Source organism: Symphodus melops (genome assembly GCF_947650265.1).
Source record: "Symphodus melops genome assembly, chromosome: 5".
Lineage (NCBI taxonomy): Eukaryota > Metazoa > Chordata > Actinopteri > Labriformes > Labridae > Symphodus > Symphodus melops.
In genome coordinates, this window is record NC_136695.1 from 17,622,647 (window position 1) to 17,650,038 (window position 27,392).

Genomic DNA, 27,392 nt, shown 5'->3' on the forward strand with positions numbered 1-27,392 from the left:
TTTAAGCTGAAAAATATGAGCTAGCTCTAGGTTACATTTAAGACTCTACTATCCCTGTCAGCTGGAGCCTGTCTGTTCAAATTCACTTTTCTTTGATCAAAAAGCTTCACCGTTTCTCTTTTACTAACTTACATGCAGTAACAAAAGAAAGGCCTGTGTAAGTCAAATGAATGGGACATTAATGTCTACATATTTTTTAAATCCTATACTTGTTTCCTTTTATGTGTTGTCTTTGTTGGGTCTTGGGATATAAATACAAATATCTCATGTGATCCTGATTTCAATGTTGAAAAGTGTAAACAAAGTTATATGTTATATTATTGCTTTGGTTGGTAAACACTTGTAAGTAAGACCATGTGATGGAGAGCATGACATTTCATTTAAAAAGTCTTTAGCTATACATGCCTCAAATGTTTTTAATGATCATTTTAGTGTAAGTATAATTGAATGACTGTAACCCCCCTAAAACTCTTTAATACAAATGTTGCTTTATTGCATGTTGCAGGTGTGATAGAAAACTAACGTGCTGAATTTTGGTAACTGGTGAGGCGTATAACACATTCATCTGTCACATATACTGTGAACAGAAGTGTCTGTATTCTCACGCAGAGAGAGAAAGACCACTCTTCACTGCTCGCTTCAACAAATGACACCTTCACACAAAAAACAACTAAGTGAGCGTTTCTTTCCATTTCTTTTTTTTTTTGCTTCACTGTCTTCGGTTGCCCCCACAGTTCACTTGTTAACAAACTAAACTGAAAGAGAGAAAACAGACAGCTGTGATCAGCCTCCGGATCAGGTACGATTCTGATTACACTTTTTGCACTTTGAATGAAGCAGATTATCCAATTTATAGGCTTTGTTAGTTTGTTTAAACATTTGAAATTAGTGTTGATACTTACTCTATCATTATTGATTTCAAGCTGACTATCCATTTTTAAACGTGTTTATTTGTCTTGCTTTTAAAGGAAAATGAAATGAAAAATATATCTTCCTGGTTTGTAATATATTTTGTGTATGAGAAAGTGTTTGTCAGAAAAGCACAAGTAAATGGAGGTTAACTTTGAAGTGAAACATTTTATTTGTGCATCATTTCTTACCACTTCTTTGGTTTTGCCTTTTACTAAACACCACAGTGTATCACACCAAGGAAACCTCAGAGCACTATGGACAAAAACAGAAAGATGATGATGTTTGCTCTGCTTTTGGCAGGTACCATAAATAAGCCCCTTTTACATCTAAATCCTGTACATCTCACATACATTTCAATGAAAAAACCTTGTGAAGGTCGCTCATTTTGTTCCTTCTGCCATTATTTTTCTCTCTCAGCCTTCACCAGCTCCGTGTTCACTGGAGAATGGAAGGCCAGTGTTGTGAGCAGCCTTGATGCACTGGTTTCATCCTGTGTTGTGATTCCCTGTTCGTTCACCCATCCGGAAGGAAACCTGCCCACCTCCAGACTCCGAGGGATCTGGCATATTTCAGACCAAAAAGATCAGTTTGTCTATCATGAGGATGACAGGAACGTTTTAGACAAATTTAAAGGACACACACAGCTGTTGGGACATCTGGGTCAAAGCAACTGCACCTTAGAAATAACTGATATCAAAGATCATGACAACGGCCCTTTCTGTTTCCGGATTGAACTAGTTGGTAAACCGGTGGAGAAGTTCTCCTTTGTTGAGGACTGTGCCAAGTTGAAGATGCTCCGTATGTTGTCAAGATTTTTACCAACCAAGAGCAATTTTCTATGTCACAATGATCTGCCTTTAAACTTTATCTGTGTATTTTCATTTACAGCTGATCCTCCAAAACCCAAACTGACTCACCTAAAATCTGCAGTTCAAGGACTCCCCTTCATTGCCACCTGTACAGTCGCTCACACCTGCCCCTCTCGTGCCCCTAAACTCACATGGAACAGGGGCACTGCAGACGGGATCACTGAGCTCCACAGAGAAATTCATGGAGGAAACTGGGAGCTACAGTCCATCCTGACATTCATTCCTGAGGAGACGGACGATCACAGTGATGTCACCTGTACAGCCACTTTTAATGGAGGCAGAACATCATCTGAGAAACTGACACTCTATGTAAAACGTGAGAACTTATGGTTAAAGTCGTTTTGTTAAAGTCATTATGCATTAGTTATAGTGGTAAACCATGACCTAAAGAAATATTCGAAGGTGTCCTTTTATGAGGGATACAAACTGGATGTTTTCTTCTGTCTTCTTGCAGGTACAGAAAACTACAGTCACATTATCATTCCCACAGTGGCTGCGATTGGTACAGCTCTGATCTTTGCACTTTTTATCATTTTCATGGTCAAAAAATACAAGTGAGTTAATATCGGACTCTCATTAAGGAACACAGTTCTTAATGTTTAAACATATTCTGTATTATATAGAGTTTGTTTGTGCACATCAGTAAAGCAATACATTTGTGTCTTCTTGAGGAGCCGCATTGCAGAACTGCAATCTCAGGAAGGCAGGTAAGTGTAAAAATGCACAATTGATCTGTAGTGCTAAGCTGATGTTTAATTGAGATTTTTTCAGTTCTGTGATGAAGATATTTATGTATTTATTACACAAATTTAGTATGTGGAACCGGCTTTCCAGACTGTCTCGCAGGTAAGAGAAACATGTCATTATTTGGAGTTTGGTAACATGATATGTAGGCCTACATGCTTGTTAAGTTCTTAAAAAGTCTTTCGGGAAATACATATTGAAAGGACAAACTGTAGTAATTACATAAGCTGTAAGGTCATTTAATTTTTATTAATAAATGTGTTCAAATGTGTTATATTCAAGTGACTCATGCAGACATGAAAATGATTTTTGTTTTCAATTTTTCATTATGTCATCATAACTTCTTCTTTTCCTTACTCCTTGAACTTCCTTTTGTCTATTTAGAGCCAGGACTGAAGATGGGAGATGAGAAAAAGGAACTTCAGAAATAAGAACAGCCATTTTCTTATTATTGTATTTTACCATCGTGAACTCAAAATGTCCTCTTTTCAAGTTAATGTAAAACTATAGTCATCATTGCTTTGGTCACTGTTCTAATAATATTCCTTAATGTTTACTTGCTAGTTTTTTGAGCACACACAAGAGGTTTTTTTTTACATTAGTTCCAATGTACTGACTGTTTGGTTTCCTCATATGATCAATAAAGCATGCGTTGACACGACTCTCTATTTTGTGTTCATGTATTATGTGATCAGAACTATTTATATCTTTTTTACCAGTGTGAAAATATGATAACAAAGTTGTTTTGCAACCTAAATTCAATCCTTTAAGTTCTCTCTCTATATATATATATATACATATATGTATATCATATTATATATTATATTATATATTTATTTGAGCATGTATATATACACATACATATACATACATATATAATATACATGCATACATATGTATGTATGTATATATATATATATATGTACTGTATGTGTGTATATATATATATATATATTATTTTTTTATTATTTTTTTTTAATTTGACTGGAATGAATAATGAATAAAAACCTTCATCATTGAATACTACTATACTAGTATACAAAAAACACACACATACACTTATTTCAAAAACCTTGTTTTGACCATATATTGTCAGAGACGTATTGCTGTGGAGTCATGTTCACCACATGGTGGTGCCTTTTGACTTAACTGAGTGTGAGTAAAACAACTGAGTTAATTGAGAAGGGTTATAGAAAGTTCAAGAACCTTCTCAATAGCAATGATTTCTCATCATCTGATAGAGCCAAAAAGTTAACATGGCCTTAATCAAAATATAGAAAAAAGATGAAGGTTTAGCTTTAAATGTGGCAGAATAGAAAAGAATAGAATAGTAACATAATGACAATTAAAAAAAAAAATAGCAATAGTAGATAGATACAGAAGAATATAAATAATGGGGTGAACTCAACAGGCTCCTCAAAATGTTCTGGTTAATTCCTCTCAACAAAGTCAAAAAGAGGATAGCACATTGTTAATTTTTTAATTGACACCTGAAACCAAAGACATCAGAATCAAACACTGATGGTTAATAAGTTAGCCTATTTTATGTTGAAATGTAAAGGCAGTAAATGACTGTCTTTGTGATTGCAGGAACAGTTTGATTAACAGACTGATTGATGAAAACAGAAGTGATTAACTTGTATTGTTCCTGCTATCCTTAATCCCTTTAACAGAGATTATACCAGGTATGTGTTCCTTTGATGACTGATGAGGTCAGACCTCCAGAACTGTCTTTAAAAATGAGAATCCTGCTAACATCTCATTCAAGGCACATTTTTCAGCATGGGTAGCTCTGCATCCACTGGCTTCATTACTTCCACTCCCAAGAGACTGTCTTTGGGTCGCCAGAAAGAGGACACAGTCAAGCTGGAGGACTTCCTGACACAAGTTGACGAGGACATCTGGAAAGTAAAAAGAAAGCAGAGTATGTCTGTGAAGAAGGTCAACATCACCTGCAGGATCAGCTACATTAATTTGGCTCTTCAAGATGGTGACAGTTGCTATCCTAACATGGGTGAAATGCTGAATCCTGCTTTTGTTGGAGATCAGGGTCCATGAACGGGAAAATGAATTACAGTGGACAAATACAAATTAGAAAGAAGTTCCTCTCAGATGTGACGCTCGGAGAGGAAACAACACTCAGGTGCTGTGCTGTTAAAGGCTCTCTGCAAGGACTTATTATTCTAACCACAACTAGAGGTGTGAATACATAAACAGGAGGTGAGGCCAGACAACACCCTTTTAATGTGAAACATGAGAGAAGATTTATTTTTCTTAACTTTAATGTGTTTAATCAGTTGTAGAAATAGAAAAAGCCCCATGTTTTATTGTGATCATTTGAGAAGTAATGTTCAGGGCTTACAGTCTCTTTACAAGCAGAAACCATGCATGACCCATCTCTGCCCTGTCTTTAGTTTCAGGCTTCAATGAGCAAGAGGATACCAGATTGTTTTTCTCTAGAAATGCATCCATGCAACACAGTGTTAGGTAGAGTAAATGTTCTTTTCCTGTCAGATAAGGAGGGTAAAAAAAAATCCTCTGACTTCAAAAAAACAAAAAAGTCTGATGTGTGCTCGTGAACGTATTGGCAAAACAATTTGACCACAGATCATAATAAGGAGAACATTTCATTGTCTTAAACCCTTGTATTATATCTGAGAAATTTCTTCTTTGTTTTTTTGCTGATGAAAAAAGTGTAACATGTAACTGAGAAAGCTTATTGGTCACTTACTGTTTTAAATAATTTCAATGATTTATACAATGAACTTCCCAAATATACATGTGATGATATAAATGTGTTTCACACGATGGATGTGTGGTGTTTTAAAAATGGAATGGAAACTAGACTTTATTTGTCACCAGAGGAAATGACAGCAGCGCAGCACGAGCCTGGAAATATCTGTCACTTCATCTGCAGACCTCAAGAGGATGGCTTCTTTAAAATGGCCAGTACTTTTTGTGTTACTATGCTTTCAAGGTATGTTCCCAACCCTTTTAAATCCAGTTCTACCACATTTTACAGTTCACATACAGTTCATTTAGATTTTGGTCTTATTATTGAATTTATGTTCAGACAAAGAGATTGATCATTTGTGCAAGTGGGATTGTGTTCAAAGAAGTGTGTTTCTTTACTCCCTCTCCCTTTTCTTTTTCTCGCAGCTTTTCAAAGTGAAGCCTCCTCTTGGACCGCTACAGTCCCTTCCTCAGTTAAAGGTCTCCTTGGATCCTGTGTGGTGATCCCCTGTACATTCGACTACCCAGATCCAGGGAGGACTCTCACTGGATTGTCAGGGATGTGGACCAATGCGGCAAAGCAGCTCATCAATCACCCAGTTCAATCGAAAGTAATTCAGCAGTATCGGGGCCGAACAACGCTGCTGGGAGACGTCAGACTGAAGAACTGTTCTCTGATGATTGACCCCATCCAACAAAGTGACCAGGACCGTTTTAATTTCAGGATTGAAATGGTCAACTATGAAAAATATTCTTACGTGGACAACTCGGTTTCCATTGCAATGACAAGTAAGTGCATCAAAAACCCTAATCTCTTCTCACTGTGCAGTAAATAATTGCAGTTTTTGAGAAGTCATGGTTGTAATGCATGAATGGTCAAAGACTTGTACTTTTAAAGTCAACTTTTCATCATATATCCCCAAATGTCGATAAAATGTTCATGAATACCCATATTTAAAGCGCTGGTCTCGATCACACATTTTGTTAGATTATTTAGAGCAACACCACTTTGATCCAACATGAGCAAAAAGTTGGCCGCAGTTGGATGGGAACATTTCTTTTTAACAAGCAGAAACCTGGGATGGGCTGAGAGAGAGATGGCTAGAGAGGGACAGAGACAGAAAGACAGAATCATATCAATTAATTTTTGTATGCAATATAATACTTACCGGTACTTTAACAGTTTAAGAGTCCAAAGATATCAGACTTACTTACACATTTCACCACACAATGTTAAGGTCTATGGTTTTTTCTGTTGCCTCTAAGAAAATCTTCAGATGATAAAACTGAGTTGGTAACAGAGGTCATTTAGGTCTAAACTGCTGTTAACTTTTATGTGATTCCCAAGTCCTTATCTGTATTTGGCAATTAGTTCCAATCGTTAAGTCTCTATAAATAGTTTCTATCATAACCATTTTTATAGCAGTTTAAATTCTGCAGCATTAAGCAACAAAATCACATGAATGAAACAGGAACTCTTTCTCTAAACCTTCACCTAACACTCCTCTAAAACATGAAATCACTCTTTTCTTTTTTTATTTGGATAAATAAAAAGGTTTATTATAGAAACAATAGAGACCAGAATAACCTACAATTCCATCGACAGCTTTACATTTTTTCATTTGTGATTTTCATGACTTGTTCTTACAGATGAACCAGATCCAGTGAGTTTCTCCGTAAACAATGAGTTAAAGGAGGGTGAGACTGTGTCTGCGTCCTGCTCTGTGTCTCACTCCTGCCCTGCTTCTCCTCCTGTCTTTACCTGGAGTCACTCAGGAGAGAAACTTCTCCAACAGCAGCAGCTCGATGCTGGCCAGTGGAAAGCAACTTCTACTCTGACCTTTAACCCTGCCCGCGCTGATCATGAGATGACTTTGAAATGCACCGTGACATACAAGGGAGGGAAGCACACGACCGCATCCAAGGTGCTCAACGTGGCATGTAAGTTGTTTTTTTTTTAACGTGTTATTCTAATGCTAATGCTAACTGCACAGGTTTAACCCGTAATTATGTTTACTCTTAGTCACATAGGGGCTCCTATATCTTGTTTGGGGGATTTTGTATACAGAGGGGAGGGGGACAGCGGGTGTGTGTGTCTGTATACTGCTACTGGATGCCTTGAATTATCTATCTATTGGTCACAAATTCTTCACTGCCAGAAATATCTTTTTAAGCATTTAAATCAATGAGAAAACAAATGCACACAAAAACAATGAATGCAAAATGAAAACCAAACCACAGGCTCAGGCCCCAAACAGGAAGGACTGATGAAGGTTTTACCACTACGCATTCAAATATAGAACTTTTCAACGTTCAAATCAGGTTGAGTTGTTTGCTACAGTCATTGTGTTGAAAAAAGAGAATCTAACTGTCTCATCCTGTCATTTATATCAGATGACTTTGTTTGAAGGACAAAGTATCCTGTGAAGTGGATCTAAGTAAAAAATAGTTGAACACTTTAAACCAGGACATGAAACATTTCACTTTTACCTTTTTTTTCCTGATTTAGCAGTTTTCTCACTTTCATTTACGTCATAATAGGAAGTCCGACAACATGTTTAAGGCAGTTAAAAAAATTAATGAATCTCAGAGGATGAGCTCTACAACAATGGTTAACCCTTGTATTTCCCTCTTACACTACCATGAGGTTGATTATTGTGAATATCTCAGTGTCAGAATACTGAATTGATTGCAAAGATTAACGTCCCCTTCAGGTTGAACTGTAGCAACTTGGCGGTACTTGACTTCACCAGTAGCACAATCATTTGGTCTCATGTTTTCTTCAGTCCACACAATGTCTTTGACTAAATAATACAAAAATAATGGAAAGTTAGATTTGTTATGCTAGTGTCAATGACCTCCTTTTTCAGCTCAGGATTGATAGTACTTTTTTCATGATAACTACACCAGTAAACGTGCATGTTTTCATGCAGATGCCCCGGTGAATGTGAAGGTGGAGTATAAGTCCGAAGTGAAGGAGGGAGAATCTGTGCAGCTGAAATGCTCCAGTGTTGCTAATCCCCCAGCCAGCAGCTATGAGTGGCATAATGAAACTGGTGCTCAGCTGTTTCATGGGAACGTCTACATGCTGCACAATGTCTCCAGACATACAGGAGTTCTCTACTGTACTGCCATTAATACGATAGCACGAAGCAAGTCAAGCCCTGTGCAGCTCAATGTGTTACGTAAGTCAACAGTTAAAGATCACAATGGATAACAAACATATAACATTTATACTTGTAGCTGCTAATGGAGTTGTTTTTCTAACTAGCTTCTAATAATTACTGATTAAAGAAAATGTGATCAGATAACTCACATTCTGGCGTTCTGTCATCTGGATGATCAACATTTTTGATTGCTGACCTTAAAGGCTTTACATCCTCTAAGATCAGCAGATCGAGGGTTTTGTTGATGCAAGTTTAGAAATCGGAGATGACCTGCCAGCTCAAATCCAGTTTGCTAAATCAGTCACTTTTGAATCTCTTCTCAAAACATGAATCCAAAAGTGTTTACCTCTGTCTAAATGTGTATTCTGTTTTTTTTCCTGATCTTCTTTTAAGTTGTTTTTGAAGCACTTTGTTGAAAAAACAAATGTAAAAATAAGATTAATTAACATTAGGAAATGAAAATATGGTTTATTAATTGTGATATTCCTTATAATTACAGATGATAAAACTGAGTTGGTAACAGAGGTCATTTAGGTCGAAACTGCTGTTAACTTTTATGTGATTCCCAAGTCCTTATCTATAATTGGTAATTGGTTCCAATCGTTAAGTCTCTTTAAATAGTTTCTATCATAACCATGTTTATAGCAGTTTAAATTCAGTTGCATTAAGCACCAAAATCACATGAATGAAACAGGAACTCTTTCTCTAAACCTTCACCTAACACTCCTCTAAAACATGAAATCACTCTTTTCTTTTTTTTATTTGGATAAATAAAAAGGTTTATTATAGAAACAATAGAGACCAGAATAACCTACAATTCCATCGACAGCTTTACATTTTTTCATTTGTGATTTTCATGACTTGTTCTTACAGGTGAACCAGATCCAGTGAGTTTCTCCGTAAACAATGAGTTAAAGGAGTTAGTTGTTGTTTTGAGTTAGTTTTGTTATGCTAGTGTCAATGACCTCCTTTTTCAGCTCAGGATTGATAGTACTTTTTTCATGATAACTACACCAGTAAACGTGCATGTTTTCATGCAGATGCCCCGGTGAATGTGAAGGTGGAGTACAAGTCCGAAGTTAAGGAGGGAGAATCTGTGCAGCTGAAATGCTCCAGTGTTGCTAATCCCCCAGCCAGCAGCTATGAGTGGCATAGTGAAACTGGTGCTCAGCTGTTTCATGGGAACGTCTACATGCTGCACAATGTCTCCAGACATACAGGAGTTCTCTACTGCACTGCCATTAATACGATAGCACGAAGCAAGTCAAGCCCTGTGCAGCTCAATGTGTTACGTAAGTCAACAGTTAAAGATCACAATGGACAACAAACATATAACATTTATACTTGTAGCTGCTAATGGAGTTGTTTTTCTAACTAGCTTCTAATAATTACTGATTAAAGAAAATGTGATCAGATAACTCACATTCTGGCATTCTGTCATCTGGATGATCAACATTTTTGATTGCTGACCTTAAAGGCTTTACATCCTCTAAGATCAGCAGATTGAGGGTTTTGTTGATGCAAGTTTAGAAATCGGAGATGACCTGCCAGCTCAAATCCAGTTTGCTAAATCAGTCACTTTAGAATCTCTTCTCAAAACTTGAATCAAAAAGCGTTTACCTCTGTCTAAATGTGTGTTCTGTTTTTTTTCCTGATCTAATTTTAAGTTGTTTGTGAAGCACTTTGTTGAAAAAACAAATGTAAAAATAAGATTAATTAACATTAGGAAATGAAAATATGGTTTATTAATTGTGATATTCCTTATAATTACAGATGCTCCTGAGATTAAGAGCATTTCTTCCTGCTCCACAGAGGCAGACATGGTAAAGTGTGTGTGCATGGCAGAGTCAAGACCTCCAAGCATGGTTCATTTTGTGCTCTCTGACAAAGTCGTGCCAAAATCAAAGGTAGAGAAACACGGCCCTATTACCATCAGTACTCTACAGGTAGAGTTTGGATCTTCTGGGTTTGTCCACTGTTTGGCAAACAACTCGCAGGGCAGCACAAACCTCACTCTCTATTTCCCAGTTAACAGTAAGCATGCATTAGGTATATCCATTGAGTCTGATATTCATCCTCAACTGAAGATTTGAGCATGAAATATGTTGATTTATTTGTTGAATTATTTGAACAGGTAAAATGCAGAATATTTACATTTCCATAGCCATTGGAGCAGGAGCGATTTTGGTGGTACTTCTGATAGCAGTGGGGGTGAAAAAATGGTAAGTTATCAAAAACATGTTACTGTAATTGAAAGTATACAGGAACACATTTTTTTTTAAATCTTTTAGTTTGAATAAATCTGAGCACATCACATCGCTGTGGTTGCGTGACAATTGTAAAGCATTATTCTGCCAGCAGGGGGCGGTCTGAAGCTGTGGCAACAACTCCTTTGAGTACCATGAAGGCAGATAAAGAAGTGGAGCACCCTCAATATGCTACAACTATGAGGTTTGAGTTATTGACCTATGCTAACATAATTGTTCCACACAATGTGAAATGATAAGGAAGCTAATCTTTTAGCACTAAGTTTTAGTGCATTTATTTCCATTTCGTTGAAATAAATAAGAATTTAATAATAAATAAAACTTTTTTTAGTTCTGCCCGAAGAAATAAGAACACCTATGATGACGCAGGTGGTTGTGCCGATGAACATGTTTATGGTAACATGGAGGTTTGTAAAGTTTTTCTTATTTCCATATTATTTCCAGACTTGTAAAAACAGATAATTGATTTAAGTTTTAAATGCCTGGTAAAATGTAATTCTATTGTATTTTCCTTCCTGTATCTTATTATTGTAAACATGCTCATAGCTGCTTTTTGACGATTGCTTTTGATGCTTTTTATGACGTTTATCCTTAGGTGGATGATGCAATATACGCCAATATGTAACAGGAACAAGAACACAGAATTCACTGGAAGAACAGCCTCAGTTGCAACGTGTTGTCTAAGTGATCGGGGTGAAGAAACTTATTGACGTGGTTGATATACTCCTTTCTGTAAAGGTTATCTATGCATTATCATCTGTCTCCTGAAATTTACATAAATGAGGAAATAGTTGTTGTTATTCAGTTGTTTATGCAATTTTGTGTTTTTGATTTTGTTCCCCTTGTACACATCTTTTACGTGTCTTATACGTTTTGTGACAACCATCATTAAATGGTTAAGTTTTAATTTAAAATATACTTGATAACTCTTCATTTTCATGCAATATCCATCACTTGATATCAACACACACGGGCCACACTACAAAGAGCAACTTTAAGGTGTCAACCTTTTTGTACACTGTTGTGAAATAATCATGGTATCATAAAGAATCATTTAAAGCCATTTTTATTGAATTCACAAATTTAAGAAATGTTATACAGTATAATCAAGCTATGATCATATGGCAGCAGCACTTTCACGTATCCTATAAGCTAATGTATTCACTACTTAGCTAAAAGTGAAAAGTGTTGTGTGTGCTGGCTTCAAAGTGTGTCAATGGACAGGAAGGCACAGAGGAAGCTGCTTACCATCCAAGCTGATAGATAAGAACACTTTCAAAAGCCACAAACACTGTCCTTGACACAAACCCAATTGCTCAAGCACAAATTCATTTTAGGAGCTGTAGCTTACAGCCATACACAACTTCTCCAAATATATTATCTCAAAGTTAACAAGTTATTTAAGTGAGCAGCTGTTTGGAAATGTTTAAAACTGGTTTTCCTCTTAATGAAGGGATGTCTTTCGTATTATTAACGACCACTTCTTCTAACATCCTGAGGTAACCTGTAGGGTACCACAAGGATCAATCTGAGGACCCTTACTTTACTATAGATGCTACCCCTGTGTAGGATCAGCAGATGGTATTGTTGAGGAAATTATGAAAAGTTGACTCCACACAATAAGACTCCTTAGACTCACATGGCTCACGTTGATGAAAGTTTATACATCAGATGAATACTCGAACAGACATGATTCAACATCACATTTGTGGTTCAGTGTCATGCTCAAACATAACTGCCAGACACTTCCAAAGACTCTGCATATATTGAAAAGACTTTACCATTATCAGGGTCGTGCCACATTGACCCACGTAGACTAATCTATGACGTCAAGAACCCTGGAGCGAACAACAACTCTCCCAGACATCCTTGCAGATATCAGGAACAGCCGACAACTCTCTCCGCTGTCCTTGGTGTCTGGATAAAGCTGAGCTCTGACTGACATCAGCAACAGTGAATTAACATTACACATTAACTGAGGAATTACAGAAATTCCATGACAGGTATGGCATCTATTTCCACAGCTAAACTGATGAAACTCAGCTTTAGTGCCTTGTCTTCCTCGTCAATTCTTCACATGTCAAACCTTCTTTGTGTGTCCTTGTCCATTTTTTTATGCTGTAGTGTAGCTTTTTGTTCCTCCCTGTTTGGACTTTTTTGTTGGATATTGTTACTTCTTGGTATTTAGACTGTGTGGGTTTTTTCGCCCTGTATCAAAATATTTTTTGTTCAATCTGTGATTGAGTCCAGTTTCCAATTCCTTCACTGCAATAGTTGCATGTCTGTTTATGTCTATTAAGAGGTATGACTGAACTTCAGAAGCTAAGTGTACATCCACAATTACATCACTCAAATACAAGGTTCCTTTATAAAGATGCACTATGTAGTTTTTTAGAGAAATTTAAAAGAGAAATTTACAGATCATGTGATATACTGTATGTTTATATTGTACTCTACATTGTACACTTTTAATATAGTGATGTCAAACGATATCCCTCCCCACCTTAGCCCCTGCTTCCACATAACACCAACTCAAAAAAAGGATACACAAAAAAAAGTTAAATTTGGATTATTTAATTTTAATCAGGCAAAATCATATACTATTAATACAATATAAATCAGACTCAAAAATATCACATCAAAAGAAAAAAAAAGATTTTTAACTACAGCAAAAATGAAGTGTCACAATTTAAGACGATCAAGGTGATTATGTTAGAGTAAAGTCCCATTTTCTGTATTCTCTCACAACCTGATTGTGTCTCTTTTTTTACTATTAAACTTTGAGAATGGTGGAGTTTCTGGCCTGCTTCCCTCCTCTATACTTCACTGTGCACACCAAAGTCTTATTGGAGCCAATGGGCAGAGAGTTAAGAGTCACGGTTGATACAGTCTCCCACTCCCAAATATTCCGCTTCTTCGATCGAACAGTGACGATTCCGGGGTGACTCCAGATGAATTGAGGAGGCATCAAGGGGCAGGAATGAGACGCAGAGCAGGAGGCAGTTATTTTATCTCTCACCTGCACAGACAGAGATGGTACTGGTGCATCCGCTGTAGAGAAGAATTATTATACAATTATTACTGATGTACATTTCTTGCACAGTGGATTAAATATCATGGCCAAACACAATTACGATAGTTGCATTAAATAAACAACACTCACTAAGGACATTAATGGTCACTTCATTTTTTGTGTAGGAGAAGCTTCTGTACTGCGGCATTTCAATCCTGAAGTAGAAAGGGCCAGTGTCAGTCCTCCTCACAACGTCCAGCAACATGGTGCAATTACGTCTTTTCAAATCTCCCAAAAACTGAGTCCGTTTTCTGTACTCAGAAGACAGTTTCCAACGTGGGAGATTGGTGGAGATGATGGTCTCTTTTTTTTTCCAGAACCCTCTCAACCTGTTCAGCAATGGCTTTCTGACTAGCTTGGGGTAAGTGTAGAAGCAAGGAATAACCACACAGGAGCCCTGCACGGCAGAGATCCTTGGTGGTACACTGGCAATCCATTGTCCATGAGAGGACTGGACATTAAGGATCACTGAAAAACAAATGGAGAAAATTAAATATATAAATATCAGATGATGCTGATGTTCTTAACGACACAATATTTTTTATTGAGGACTCACCAAGTAAACACAGAAAGGAAACCCCCAGCTTTAGCTCCATCTCTGATAAGAAAAATAATGTTATGACTTAAATCAGCATTAGGACAATGAAAACATTTGAATCTGTCTTTCTAATTGTTTGCTTGTAAAGAACTACTCACCTTTGAATCCTTTATCACTCCCAAAACTCCTTAGATTTGATCATTGTCTTTGGGTTTCATATTTATAGCCTGGATTTGCCCTTCAAAATCAAAGGTGTTACAAAATGTTATCAAAAACATTTAGCTCATTGTGGGATTTTGCATTTACACAGTTACAACAGTAGCCCAGGAGATAGCTATTGTTTCAATAAGTCATAGTTTTCTCATGGTTTGACCTCTATTGTAGCTATGATTTTTCAAAAAAGTTAGAAAAAAACATAATTTGCTGCGACTTCCAGTAAAGCACAGAAGCAACACTTTTTGGACTCGAGATAAAAAGAAAGCATGAGATAAAGAAACATTTTCAGAAACAAAGGAGTGTTGTGTGGAGACAAATCATCACATGATTTTAACACAGGCATTTTTAAAAGCCCTCAAGTCTACAAATGAAGGTCAAGCCAGAGAATCCAAGCAGTTTAAAGAGTACCACAAACCCACATTCTAATGAGTGTTTCTGTGATTAAACAGTTTCATACGACTTTATCAATACTTGGGAAATAGATTAGATGTAACAGTTTTGTTGTTCAGGCATACACAGCTGCATTTTAGGTCATATGATGTTCCATCAAATGAGATCATCATATTCACAAAGAAGATAAGACTTAATCAGTTTTCCATTCAGTTTAATGCTATTGGTAGCAACGCTAACAATGTGTTTAAAAAAGGGACTATTTATAATTAGTACAGTTTTAAAGAAGCTTTCTGGTTAAAAGAAAACTCAGTTTCTATGAATGATGTATGTTGCAACATGGGACTCTAGAAATAGTTGCTCAGGTAAACTTTTTTTTAAAAGACGTAAAGCATTTGTTTAATGATAAAAAAAAAAAAGAACAATCAAATAGATATGCATGAAGAGCAAATTTCATACTTGTAATTAATTGCCTGTGTCAAGAAAGCAGGACACTAAAACAACCATGGTCAAGTGTTCAGCCTCCATTGTTTGGTGTTTTTATATTCTTATAAACTTTATAAAGAGAAACTAAATGTGCCTCCTAAGGACAGCTTTTTGTTGGTGTAACTTAAAATTTGAGAGAAATAGTTTCCCATGGTTTAATCTGTTGGAGCGTGTGCCAGATTAATAAAATGTTCTCATTTGATCATTTAGCAGTACAGCAATATAAATGCATGACAGTCCACAGTTTTAACACTTGTGTCTGTGAAGTTTCAGTAAAAGTCTGACAATTTCCTGGAGAGTGAGAGTATGCAAATTGTTTTACACCCCCAAGAGACATAAAACATGAACAGATTCGCTTACTTCCTCTTTTTAATGCAGGCTGTAAAACAGCCAACTAACACTGTTGAGTTTAGTGTGCCAGTAGCGGACAGCTTGCAATAAAAGAAAAAAAAGTCAATCTTTAAGAACAGACAATAACAATCACATTTAAACATTTATTTTGTATTTTACAGTTCTCAGGTTGTATGTGACTTGCAAGAAACACATAAATATCAGAAAAACAGAAGTCTGAGGAGAGATGAAACAGGAAGTAAAGTCTACAAATATATGAAAGACAAGGAAAGATACAATATTATTACTTGACCTGATATTTATAAAGTCAAGGGACATTAAAAAAAAGTTCCCTTCCTGAGTCCTGTGAGAAGTTTACAATTAGATTAAATTATTGTACAGAAAACAGAAGTCCAGTAAAAGGATGTTACAAAAAACTTACAAAACTGATGCCATAATGTTTCATATCATTTCCTTCCTCTCTTGGTGGTGAAATAATTACAATGACAGGTGCTTAAAGCAACATAAAAAAAAAAAAGTTATATTCTTCAAGGCAAATGTTAAATAAACAAGTTGTGTTTCAATCGGTTTTCTGCCCACCAGCTCAATAGTGACATATTTAGGTTGGTTATGTGGACACATACATGTAAGCATGACTACAAGCCTGGTTTCCCTCATGAAAACAAAAAAGTAATGACATTGTTTTGTTACTATTGTAAATTAACTTAAAAGATGAACTTTTCAGGTCTGTATGAGCTCTTGAACCATATTTAACTTATACACTATTTCCTACATGGCATACTGTGAAAAAAAACAAAAACGACAGATTTTAAATAATGCTGAAGGTATTTCTTTATTTTAAGTCGATGTATAGGGGCATGGCTGTGGTTCAGTGGTTGAGTCATAAGGTGTCAGGGATTTGATCTCCTGCTCCTGCACAGAAGATGTCCTGATCTTTTTTTATCGGGGTTGAAAAAGAGAGTATGACCGTGTGTTACGCCTCTTCTTTTTTTTATTTTTTTTTATTTTTTTACAGGACAGGAACAACAAACAATGTGTCTGTATTGAAAGAAAATAATAATAAATTATACAAGACCTTAAAAAGTAAAATTTACATAGTCCGGTCATGACAAGTAAACAAAAACAAACAAAGAAAAAGGTTAGTAAATATCTATAAGTAAAATCAGATAAATTACTTTATCTTTATATTCCTTTAATTAGGAATGCAAAGAGACTAAATAGGATCTAGGAAGGAGGAAGCAATTTAGGTATGTGCAAACAAACTCCTTTAAATCTAATATATCAAAGGTGCGAAAATGCAGTGCTCAGAGGCAAGCTACAACCCTGACAGCTGTTCTTGAGAGTTCTACTCTGCATCAAAACCATCGTAAATATTGTCATTGTCATCATCATTATCAAACTAAACATTCATCATCATCATCATCATCATCATCATCATCATCATCAGACCTATTAATAACATACACAAACACATGCTAGAGCTTTTCCCAGTGTTTTTCCCAACATAGCTAGTCTAGTAGTTAAGGTCTGTGGGGAAATCCCAATATGCAATTTTGAGTTGAATGACTGATTCTGATATCAGGACAAACTTTAGCCAGATTGCACACCCATCAGATTGGGTCAACAGCCAATCAGACCCAATCAGCTGCACCCAGATTTCTGGCATGTTTAAATTTTGGTCGTACACCTGCACACAGTCACACAGTAAGGACAGAGACACGAGCGCATACCCCAACTTCAGGGCTTTTCTGCACCAAACTTTCAGACAGCAGTGAAAGCACCATGGAGACAGCTGACATGCATCTTCTTCCTGCGGAAATAGCCACGAAGCTCCAGCTACCAGGGAGTATTTGTAGTTAACCTGTGTTTGTTGTTGGAGTATTTCTGATGATTCTCATTCTGAGTCTGCATTTGAGCCATGCAGACAACTGATATACAATCTAATTTCAACCCAAGCTTTATCATAACAGTTGGCTTTTTAATCTATAACAACCTTTAGATAAAATGATATGAACAAAGCATGTCCATGATTAAGAAACAATACAATATCTTATTGAGTTTCATGACACAATAATCCTGTTTTCATGCCTCAAACACCTGACACATAGTCGCACGTATAGGCATCAGTACGATTGTCCTCGAGTAACACAGACGATTGTGATTACAATGGGATGGATTTCCCCCCTGACACACGCCTCTTCTTCTATCGTGAATAATCAACATTTCCATACACATTGTTAGTTTGATCCATACTTTGATCCAGTGGGTACTGCAAAGAAAGATTTTTTTTTTACATAAGTAGGTCTCTTTTTTATTTAATTTAATTTATGAGATATACAACTTGAAAACCTAATAAAAACCAAACCAGCTACCTTCATGTTGGCGTATACAGGTTCCTCAATGTCTTTCAGTTCAGGAAGCGTATCGATTTTTTTGCAAGATAATTCACTGCAAATACAAAATAGAAGATGTTTTGAATCTTATATACACAAAAAACATGAACAGAAAAGTGTCATTATGTCAGTAATTGAAGATTCACATACATTCAACATCTGTTTTTATCATTATCTTTTTGTATGCTTTTTTTAAACTTTGTTTTTCATCTCAATGTAAAGCACATTGAGCTTACCTGTAACAAAATATGAATATCAATAAAATTCCTGTTATCAATAGTTTTTTTGTCTTTTAATATACAGAAACTCAGAATTGGAAACCACATACAGTACATGTCTCTACCAACTCTAGTGATGAAAAAAACGTTTTATTCTCCTTTAATTTCAACTTTGTAGAGCAAAACAAACCTTTTGGCGTCATTTGATGAGGCTCTGCTAAAATTTGCATAATACCCTGATTCCTCCCGAGTAATGGCCTTTGTCCTGCAGAAATAAAAAGTTGATTGCTATGAAGAGGTAATGAAATGTAATACAAGTTTAAAACAAGTCTCATCATCAAGTATATGGAGTTCTACCTGAACTGTGTTTATAATAACTGTATAGATAGAAACTCCCCTTGCGAGCTTGTTTGATGGCTTACAAAACGTAACTGTTCAAATTTTCAAAGACTCAATGTCTAATTAGCTTTATAACTAAATCTACTCTTTCTTTCCTAGATCAGACAACAGACCTTCAAACTATACGTAATGTCACAATTGCTTTTGATTGTATAGCCTAAATGTTTTAAACTGAGAATTAAGGGGAGCAGAAATTAACTTTCTCCCTTAAACAGATGAATATAAAACTGATTTCTAGTATGAAATACTTGTGGTTTGTGTATGAGACACAAGTGTCCAGTATTGCTGATTGCAAATCTCACATCGACCTTTAGGAAAGCTTTAACTGAAGTTACCTTTTGTTTTTAATGAAACAGAAAATTCCTAAGATAAAAATGATGATCACAAGCACGGCAACGGACACACAGATGGCGGCCATATATATTGGTGGGAAATTATTTGAAGAATCTGTGGATGAGTCAATAAAATAAAGGAACCTCATTACCATTTGTAATATCAACTATGAGCCTGAAACTGCCTTGAAAACAAATTGTGAACAATATACGTACCTTCAGTTTTTGTGTTATTTACATCTGAAAGAGAAATACATTTGTGACTGTTTTCTTTAGCTCCATTTCATCTTGTGGTATCTAAATATATTAGTATTTTTGAAGAATAAGATACATTCTGCTACAGAATTGAAGTTCCTTCATTCAAACTAATTCAAGATATTATGCTATGAGAGAGTACATTTTTTCAAGAACCTAAATACAAACTCCAAACAGTTAAATGTTTTGCTGTTTGACTTACCAAACACACGAATAGCGACTTCCTTGTTGTAGAAACTGTATTTCGCAGACTTTGCGATAACTCTCACATAGAGCCTGCTATCATCATCCGTAACATTTTTGATCTTCAGGGAGCAGTCTCTATTGCCTTTATTCTTTAAGAGCTCCGTCTTTCCTTTGTATTTCGCCTGCACATGTGTATCATTCTCATGATAAACATATGCATATTCGTCCCTGACTTCCTTTGAGGGGCCTCTCTCCAAATTCTTCTTCCAGTAAACTTGAAACACATTGCTGTCATTGCAATTTGCAGATGGACAGGTAAATGTACAATTTATGGTCACATTTGAGCCCCTTTCTGCTGTAATGTCATTGTTGACTCTTACTGTCCAGCTACCTGTGTCCAAAGCAAAACAACATTTTATTGATTAAAATGTGCATTAAGAGTCCAAACAAACACATCAAATCAAACTATTACCCACCTTCTGCACAAGAGGTCACAATTAAGAAGAACATGAGTTCAAGCGGGCCACGTAGCTTCATCTAAAGAAAGAAAAACAAAATCAAATCAACAAAATAAGGCTGGTTTGTTGCAATAACTTTTATTATTGTACAACAGACAACTGGATGCTGGCACTTTTCTGACATTTGCTGTGTAAAGTAAATACTTACTGTGAGAGAGATCTAGGTGAGCTTGTAGAGCTTTGTTGTACTTTGTTAATATGTCACAAAACTCGATGATGTGAAGTTGTGAAGTCTGTGAAGTTTCTGGGTGTTGCTCAGCTGCAGTATATTCAAAGAAATAGGGAAGTTAGTACAGAGAAAAGAACACTGACCACATCATGAATTTCTCATTTAGTTTGAGATATTACATGCTTTGGGAATACAGTGGATAAACCCTGTGACTGACCCTTATGCTCCGTGTCACATCAGCTGTGTACTGTAAACCTGCCCTAAAGAAAGATAATTAATTGAAGGTAATTGAACACCTCTGAGACACCAACATGTTTTTTTTTTCACACCAGTAACAGTAGCTCAGAAGTGTAAAAAAGACGCTTTCTTTCTTTTTCTTCTTATCTTCAAATTGTCCTTCTGGTGCCAGGGTGCCCCCTATGGACGACAGGCGCCCTAAGTATTTGCCTTTACTGCCTATATGCCACGGGCCGTCCTGCCTGCTTCTTCTGTTGTGCTGCAGCTTAAACTATAAACCCTTTATTTCTTGAACTCAGTTAGAGAGGGAAGAGTGCATGATGTCTGCATCTGTTGTTGTTGGAGGACATGTTGGAACTTTTCTCCTAGTATAGAGTATTATGTTCAAGCCAAAACTTTTAATTTTCCGTATTTTAAGTTTTAACAAGGCTTTTGAACAAGGTTCTTTTTAGGTAACGACTCATTTAATGGACCATCACATCCTTCCTCCCTTTTCCAAGGAGTTCATGCATGCATGCAGGAAATTCAATTATTATTGCTAACAGAACATGCTACCAAGTTGTACAGTAATAATCCCTGATATAACAGCTACTCTTACATTAAAATTAAATATGTGTTCATTAATCATCTACTTCGACAACCTTCATCTCCTTATTCGTTGTTTGCCAATGTTTAGGCAAATTTAGAATACTTTGTCCCTCTTCATTGCAATGGCAAAAAAAAAAAAGACTAGGTTACAGAAGAATTTTTTATTTTTTATTTTCTAAATAACGCTCCAGTAAGGGTGCAACTAAAATGTGTGTCCGAGAAATACTCATTTATCCATATCTTTTTTTTAGTGTGTATGTGAGTTGCAAAATTAAACCACTAGGTGGAGCGAGACATGTTCCCAAATCCCATAATAGTGAACTTTAGCACTGAAATCCAGACTCCACCTGGAATGTGGGCAAACTCAGATCTGAGGGTGCAGTCATATGACTCCCAGATTGCTGAATGAGAGTTAACGCGGCTAGAGTTGGTTTACTGAAGTTTTTGATCTTGGACGGATTTGTTGTAAAAACAAAACAAAACGAAACAAAAAAAAAACGCTTGAGGCTGGTTTGAACTCCAGTCAGCACACAGAGATGGGAAGCGACGCGTTGTTTTAGTATCTGTAGTCTGCGGGAGGATGACAGCTTGTTGTTGTCTGTCGAGGCTTTGTGGATGCAGCTGCTCTTCACCTGTGGAGGTGACCGCGTACTCTGCAGGTTCAGATGGAGGAAGTTAGGAATTGGCGTCCACTGCAGACTGTAGGAGAAGGGACGAGTTTCCCAGACAGTCAGCAGTCACATGTCGGCTTCCAGAGACAAGTAGCAGCGGTCAATACCCCTGCTCTGTCCGCCGCACGGCTCAGCTTACCTGGAGTCATGGACGCCGAGGGGAGGGTGGACGAGTCAAGACTAAGGATGCATATCTTTAAAAACGGTATCTGTTTCTGTCTGTCTGTCTGTCTGTCTGTCTGTCTGTCTGTCTGTCTGTCTGTCTTGACTTTCCATGAGCATCATTGTAGAATCACAACTTGCATTTGCACTTGTTCGTGACACACTTTTAATGTAGCCTAACGCAGCAGAAACTGTAGAACTCGTTCCTGAGGTAGAAACAGGCAATACACAAATCTTAGATAATCCTATAATACCCATTTAGAAACATAATCCAGTGAAATTCATGTTTGAAAGATTGGTATTTCAGCATTAATACAGCATGGCATGACAAAGAAGTCTTATGTTTTTTTTCCACATTGAACACTGTTTTGATGTGGTCTGATAGGCCTACTGTAACTGAACTTTATTTTTTCATATATCTCCTTAAAATTTGTTTTTCATTTCCTCCTTTAGGAATGTTGTCCCAGTGGATTTAAATGCACTTTCCTCAGGTTTCTAGAAACAAAATGCCCATATATGCAATACTTTACTTTCTGGTCAATAATTCTACCCATATAATGTGTTGTGAAGTATCAAAGCCATCAGTGAATAAGGACCATTGCTAAAAGCCAAACAGAAAGTCAAGTGATGCTTTGCTGCAGGACGTGAACAACAGTGAAAACAGTGACGTTTTATTGCACAGCACAACGCCTTGAGCAAAGAACTCCAGCGTGACTTCTGAGATAAAACAACAGATACTATTTGAGAGTTGGTAAGATTCCTAAGAAGCTGAATAAAGTCACATGAGATTCATTAGTCAGAGGAAAGAAAATATTCAATTTTGTGTGCTAAGAAATGAGACTATCTCTTCTGACTGTATGTTTCAGAAGTGTGTGTTAAAATAGTTTTTAAACACAGTCCTCAAAAGATTGTTTATCATGGTCTGGCAGTATGAGGGGGCTTTTCTTTATAAAACTGACAATTCTTAAGGTTTCAGCTGTAAACATCCACACACAGGGCCTCTCTGGAAAACACGTCTCACTAAATTTGATCTTTGACCTGGAAACCAATTGTTAAAGGACCTGCAGTACTGAGCAAATACTTACATAAGACAAAAACAAATCCTCATCTCAAATTCCAGGAGAAACAGAGGAAAGGTGACCGATTTGTCCTGAGGATGTCTAGTTTCTCAGCTGAAAAGCTACTTTTTCTTGCACGTGATCTATTCGACACACGTTTTCCTTTCGGCCTTGTAGAGAAGAGTTTGACTGAATGATAAAAGCTCGCATAACCTCTTTTCCTGAAACACTGGTAAATCAGATAATTGACAGCTCAATGATCAAAAGACTTTTTTCAACTTTTATAGGCGGCGTGTCTCCATCTGAGCGTGGACTTGTGTGGCGTTTCCTGTTTGGGATGTACCCGTGCAGCTCGACAGCCTTAGAGCGCTCCCTTCTGCAGGAGCAGCTGGTTGTACGTTACAGTGTCATGAAAAGAAAGTGGCAGCAGCTCCTTCCTTCAGCTGTGCGCATTCACCTCAACGGCACTGATGGTAAAAGCCCAGCACTCATGCATAAACTTTTCTCTCTCTTTTTTTATTATTCCAATTTGTTTTATATCTTTGTCAAAATACCAATACCATATGATCTTTTATCCATTCAAGCTGAGTTAGTGGCAGCAGTCCGTTACTTTGACCAGAGGCAGGCACAGGCCCAGCAACAGACCCAGGACCAGTCGGAGGAGGTCTGGGAAAGACTGGCTTTTTTGGAACTTCAAGCACAGGTTAGAGGAGTGACTCTTTTTTTTTGTCTCTTAAAGAGAAATGATTTCCTGATGAAAGCGAGAACTGTGCAGTTTAAGGAAATTACAACAGGATCTACTTTTGTTTAACAAACTTTTATTTACATATGACATCATTTTACCTGTTTGCACTCGCTCAAGTGTTCAGCACCTCTGTGTGCACCGAGTCAACCTGTTTAATCTGTGCTTTCAGATAGTTAGACTTGACAAGCAGTTTTTAACAGAAACATGCTGCTATGTAAACTAATCAGGCTACAACCTTATCAGAGCTCGTGCAAATTCTGTCAATGAAAAGGAGAGAATTAAAATGGATTTACAAATTTAGGGACTCCTTATATCCAGTTAAAAGTGAAACCCCAACAATATCGGTCAAATATCTTTCTTTTTACATTTATTTCTCACCACCAGATATTGTTTGAGCGAGCCACGTTTGACCAGGAGGAGCTGCGGGAAGCAATACGAATCATTGACAAGGATGTGCCGAGAACTAACAGAGACCTGAGCTATTACCAGTGAGTGACTGGGAGCCATTGTTATGGGTTTATTTGCTGCACTTAGGATATGAGTCAACATATGTGTGTCAACAGATGGTGTGTGGAATTTGATTGGTGATCCATGACATGAAGTTGGTTCGAGTAAACATCCATACATTTAGTCGTCTTTTCCTCAGTCGACCCAGAAATAGTAACAATAACAACAGTCTTTGAAAAGTCAGTTTGTATTGTTTTACCAAAAATCAGATTTCACTTTGAAGCTACATTAACCTTTTAATATTCACAAGAACTACATATGCCATATGATTGCTTAATGGTTAGCGCCAATTTTAAGATAGTGTCTCTTTAAACTAAACTTGATATGGACCTACCAAGGTGTGTGTCTCTTGCCTTTCCGTGCTTCAACCTGTTTGACTGCTACTTATAGATAAAGCTGTGATGGTACAATATGGAAATCAATCACTTTTATGTTATTAAACAATATATTAATCAGCTAAAAGTAGATTACTGAGTCAAAGCCATCCAACTAAAAGGGCATGACTAATTTAATGTTTTTAATTCATTCAAAATATATTGACTATCAAAGTTCTTTGTAACCTGCTCTTGAATACATAGAACGAACTGTTCATACCCTATGTTCTGTAACTGAACAGACGCATTCTGACTTATGGTGTTGCCAACTTGAATGAGCAATCAAATAAGCTTTTGAACCAACTCTGCTCGCTTATGTGTTTCCAGGGGTGAAGGTTCAGCCAATCTGCTGGTTTTAAGAGATATCCTCATCACATATGCTGCTTTTCATCCAGGTACTGTGAACCACCAACAATAAGCCTGTTGTATCATTATTGACACTGACTTGATCAGAGGGCATCAGAGGCTGTGTGTGAAGCTAAATGTTTGTGTGTACATTACTTATCTTTGTTTACCCAGAGGTCAGTTACGCTCAAGGCATGAACGACCTGTGCAGCCGGTTCCTTGAGGTTCTTGACTCGGAGGTTGACACTTTCTGGAGTTTTTCCTGCTACATGGAGAAATTCTCCAAGGACTTCAGGGCGGATGGTCTTCACAGAAAAATAGGTACGATTAGCAAACATAGATGCTTCTTGATGTATATGTGTCATAAAGACGATAACAAATATGATGTGACATCACTAATACTGTTGCCAACTCTTAAGAGAACATCAAATAAGCGTTTGCAGTCTTGAACTCACTGATGTGTGTGAGGAAGGGTTCTGCCAAACTAAAATTTAAATGTTTAAAAGTTAAGAGACATCTAGTGGTAAAACAAGGGTATTGTGTAATTCATTGTGCAAGAATTTGGTAAATGCAATCAAACACATTAAAATGTTGGGAGTATGTATGTACTTGTTTTGTATTGATATGATAAGATTACGAAGAAATGTAAGATTGACTTTCTGAATTTCCAATCATTTTCCAACAATGAATCAAGACAAAAAAAATACTTCACTTTAAATCACTTTACATGGAACAAAAAACAAAAAGTTCTACATAAAAAACAGAATCTCAAACTCATTGCAAATAAAATCCAAGCTGTCATATTTCATACATAAATGTTTTTTTAAAGAAAATTGTACTTTCTATCTTTCAGAGCTGGAGGCAGCGCTGCTGAAAGAACTGGATCCTCAGCTTTATGCTCATTTAGTCACAGACAGTATGGAGAGCTTCACCTTCTGTCACAGGTAAATCTGCACAAATCCTTTAGATTTCTCCTCTATACTTATTTTAGGTCTGCATGTGTTTTATTCCATATGTGAATTTCATTTGTGTGTATGCATGTGTTGTTCCTCCTCTTAAGGTGGCTGCTGCTGGGCTTCCAGAGGGAGTTTGAACACAGTGATGCTTTACGTTTGTTTGAGATCCTGAGTTGTGACCATCTGGAGCTCATCTCCCAACAAGTAGAGCGAGCCCGTTATCAGGAGAGACTGGCCCGAAAATACAGCACAGGTAAAAACAAGAATGAGGTTGGCAGAATGAAAAGATAGAATATGTAGGGATACTGTATGTTTATGTGTAAGACTTGTTAAATACTGTGCAGTGTTTTGCTTGTGATTTATGCAGAGGAGAATTCAGAGTCAAATCTTCAGGCCATCAACACTGACTTCACCTTCGAGCTCTTCATCTGTGCTGCCATTCTGCTGGAGAACCGAGACGCTCTGCTCAAGTGTCGAGACGATGTACAACTTATCCAGTTTACTAGCAGGTGTGTCTGTATGCTAAAACAAGATAATCCTGTATGTATCATTCTGTGTGAACATTTTGCTTCAGCCTTTTGACTTTTTTTTGACAGCCTTCAGGGAACACTGGACCTGAACAGCACGCTGAAGAAAGCAGAGCATCATCTGTACAACTACTGCAAGCGCTGTGCTTGGGATTATATGAACGGGCACTGCAGAACACACAAGAGCAAAGAAGAGGACTTTCTTTGTCAGCTGCGGAGTTTACTTGTTTTAAAGTGATAGTAACTGTTTGAATATCTGACATGAAAGACTGCTATGATACTGTAATTTCTAGCGGGACATATAATCCCTATTTTTTAATTTTGATGGAACATATTTTTTATCTTAGTTTTTTTTTCTGAGGGAAACACACTACTGTAGTGATTGCTGCTGACCTTAAGTTCTATCAAGAACTGCTGGTCATTTCAAATGTACAGTATTTATTTTGTGAAAGCTGACAAACACCAACTGTGACAATTTTTGGTGGCTTTGCAGAAATGCAATGAATTTAAAAGCTGAAGCTTGATAATCTGAATAGGTCAGAGTCACCTCTTTTAAGGACTTGTTTTCCAAGTTATGAAGTATTTCACTTCTTAAAAAACCCACCACTGAATACTCATCTGGTGTCGCAACAGGTGGTGTCTGTAACGAAACACAGTTATATGTAATGCCAGATGGCCTATGTGTCAGAGAGGCCTATGTAACAAGAATAGATGTCCAGTTCTTGGGCTCTGGCAGAGGGACCATACATGAAGGGGAATGATAGCTGCACAACTGTGTCTTCAACAGAGAATGAAATTTTACAATAGTTGTCATGAAAACAATACCTCAATAAAACAACTGAAGATTGTTTACCATGTATACAGTTTCTCATGTTCCTGAAATATTGAAGCAGATCAAGATTATTGAAGTTATTAACAACCCGTTGCGAGTGGATTATCAAATCAACTGGTAAAATATTAAACACAACAACAGCAACATTTTCCCATTGACAAACGCCATCTAGAA

General features: G+C 36.9%; 5 protein-coding genes and 1 long non-coding RNA gene across 7 annotated transcripts; 4 read left to right on the plus strand and 2 right to left on the minus strand.

The window, feature by feature from the left end:
• Positions 1 to 700: 700 nt before the first annotated feature.
• LOC306824626 lies at positions 701 to 1,538 on the plus strand. The gene is made up of 3 exons (XR_013779164.1): positions 701 to 799; positions 1,137 to 1,212; positions 1,330 to 1,538. It is a non-coding gene; the product is annotated as an uncharacterized lncRNA (long non-coding RNA).
• A 165-nt stretch (positions 1,539 to 1,703) lies between these two features.
• On the plus strand, positions 1,704 to 3,045 carry LOC306823322 (uncharacterized protein; the record flags this gene model as incomplete). Its single annotated transcript, XM_079342779.1, has 6 exons — positions 1,704 to 1,710; positions 1,801 to 2,097; positions 2,236 to 2,335; positions 2,453 to 2,488; positions 2,595 to 2,627; positions 2,910 to 3,045. 6 exons carry the CDS (start codon positions 1,704 to 1,706, stop codon positions 2,932 to 2,934), a joined length of 498 nt encoding a protein of 165 aa, XP_079198905.1. The 3' UTR covers positions 2,935 to 3,045.
• Positions 3,046 to 5,449: 2,404 nt separating this feature from the next.
• On the plus strand, positions 5,450 to 11,625 carry LOC306823323 (myelin-associated glycoprotein). The gene is made up of 10 exons (XM_079342780.1): positions 5,450 to 5,502; positions 5,685 to 6,047; positions 6,909 to 7,199; positions 8,192 to 8,443; positions 9,466 to 9,717; positions 10,199 to 10,474; positions 10,560 to 10,647; positions 10,784 to 10,876; positions 11,024 to 11,099; positions 11,288 to 11,625. The coding sequence occupies exons 1-10, from the start codon at positions 5,454 to 5,456 to the stop codon at positions 11,315 to 11,317; spliced, it is 1,770 nt and encodes a 589-aa protein (XP_079198906.1). The 5' UTR covers positions 5,450 to 5,453; the 3' UTR covers positions 11,318 to 11,625.
• A 1,625-nt stretch (positions 11,626 to 13,250) lies between these two features.
• On the minus strand, positions 13,251 to 14,534 carry LOC306824058 (myeloid cell surface antigen CD33-like). The gene is made up of 4 exons (XM_079344018.1): positions 14,462 to 14,534; positions 14,322 to 14,363; positions 13,856 to 14,233; positions 13,251 to 13,743 (listed from the first exon to the last, which is right to left on the minus strand). Exons 2-4 carry the CDS (start codon positions 14,359 to 14,361, stop codon positions 13,466 to 13,468), a joined length of 696 nt encoding a protein of 231 aa, XP_079200144.1. The 5' UTR covers positions 14,362 to 14,363; positions 14,462 to 14,534; the 3' UTR covers positions 13,251 to 13,465.
• A 1,341-nt stretch (positions 14,535 to 15,875) lies between these two features.
• On the minus strand, positions 15,876 to 20,642 carry LOC306824479 (uncharacterized protein). The gene is made up of 9 exons (XM_079344653.1): positions 20,396 to 20,642; positions 20,196 to 20,306; positions 20,006 to 20,066; positions 19,546 to 19,920; positions 19,305 to 19,328; positions 19,092 to 19,203; positions 18,548 to 18,622; positions 18,119 to 18,194; positions 15,876 to 18,015 (listed from the first exon to the last, which is right to left on the minus strand). The coding sequence occupies exons 3-9, from the start codon at positions 20,064 to 20,066 to the stop codon at positions 17,950 to 17,952; spliced, it is 789 nt and encodes a 262-aa protein (XP_079200779.1). The 5' UTR covers positions 20,196 to 20,306; positions 20,396 to 20,642; the 3' UTR covers positions 15,876 to 17,949.
• Positions 20,643 to 21,393: 751 nt separating this feature from the next.
• On the plus strand, positions 21,394 to 27,245 carry LOC306823333 (TBC1 domain family member 16). Of its 2 annotated transcripts, XM_079342791.1 has the most exons (11): positions 21,842 to 21,917; positions 22,557 to 22,625; positions 23,220 to 23,405; positions 23,517 to 23,635; positions 24,062 to 24,165; positions 24,886 to 24,953; positions 25,078 to 25,224; positions 25,757 to 25,847; positions 25,964 to 26,112; positions 26,227 to 26,368; positions 26,456 to 27,245. In XM_079342791.1, the coding sequence occupies exons 3-11, from the start codon at positions 23,270 to 23,272 to the stop codon at positions 26,622 to 26,624; spliced, it is 1,125 nt and encodes a 374-aa protein (XP_079198917.1). In that variant the 5' UTR covers positions 21,842 to 21,917; positions 22,557 to 22,625; positions 23,220 to 23,269; the 3' UTR covers positions 26,625 to 27,245. The 2 variants fall into 2 exon arrangements, with proteins under 2 accessions (XP_079198916.1, XP_079198917.1); XM_079342790.1 differs by lacking the exon at positions 22,557 to 22,625 and having other exon boundaries at positions 21,394 to 21,917.
• Positions 27,246 to 27,392: the final 147 nt, after the last annotated feature.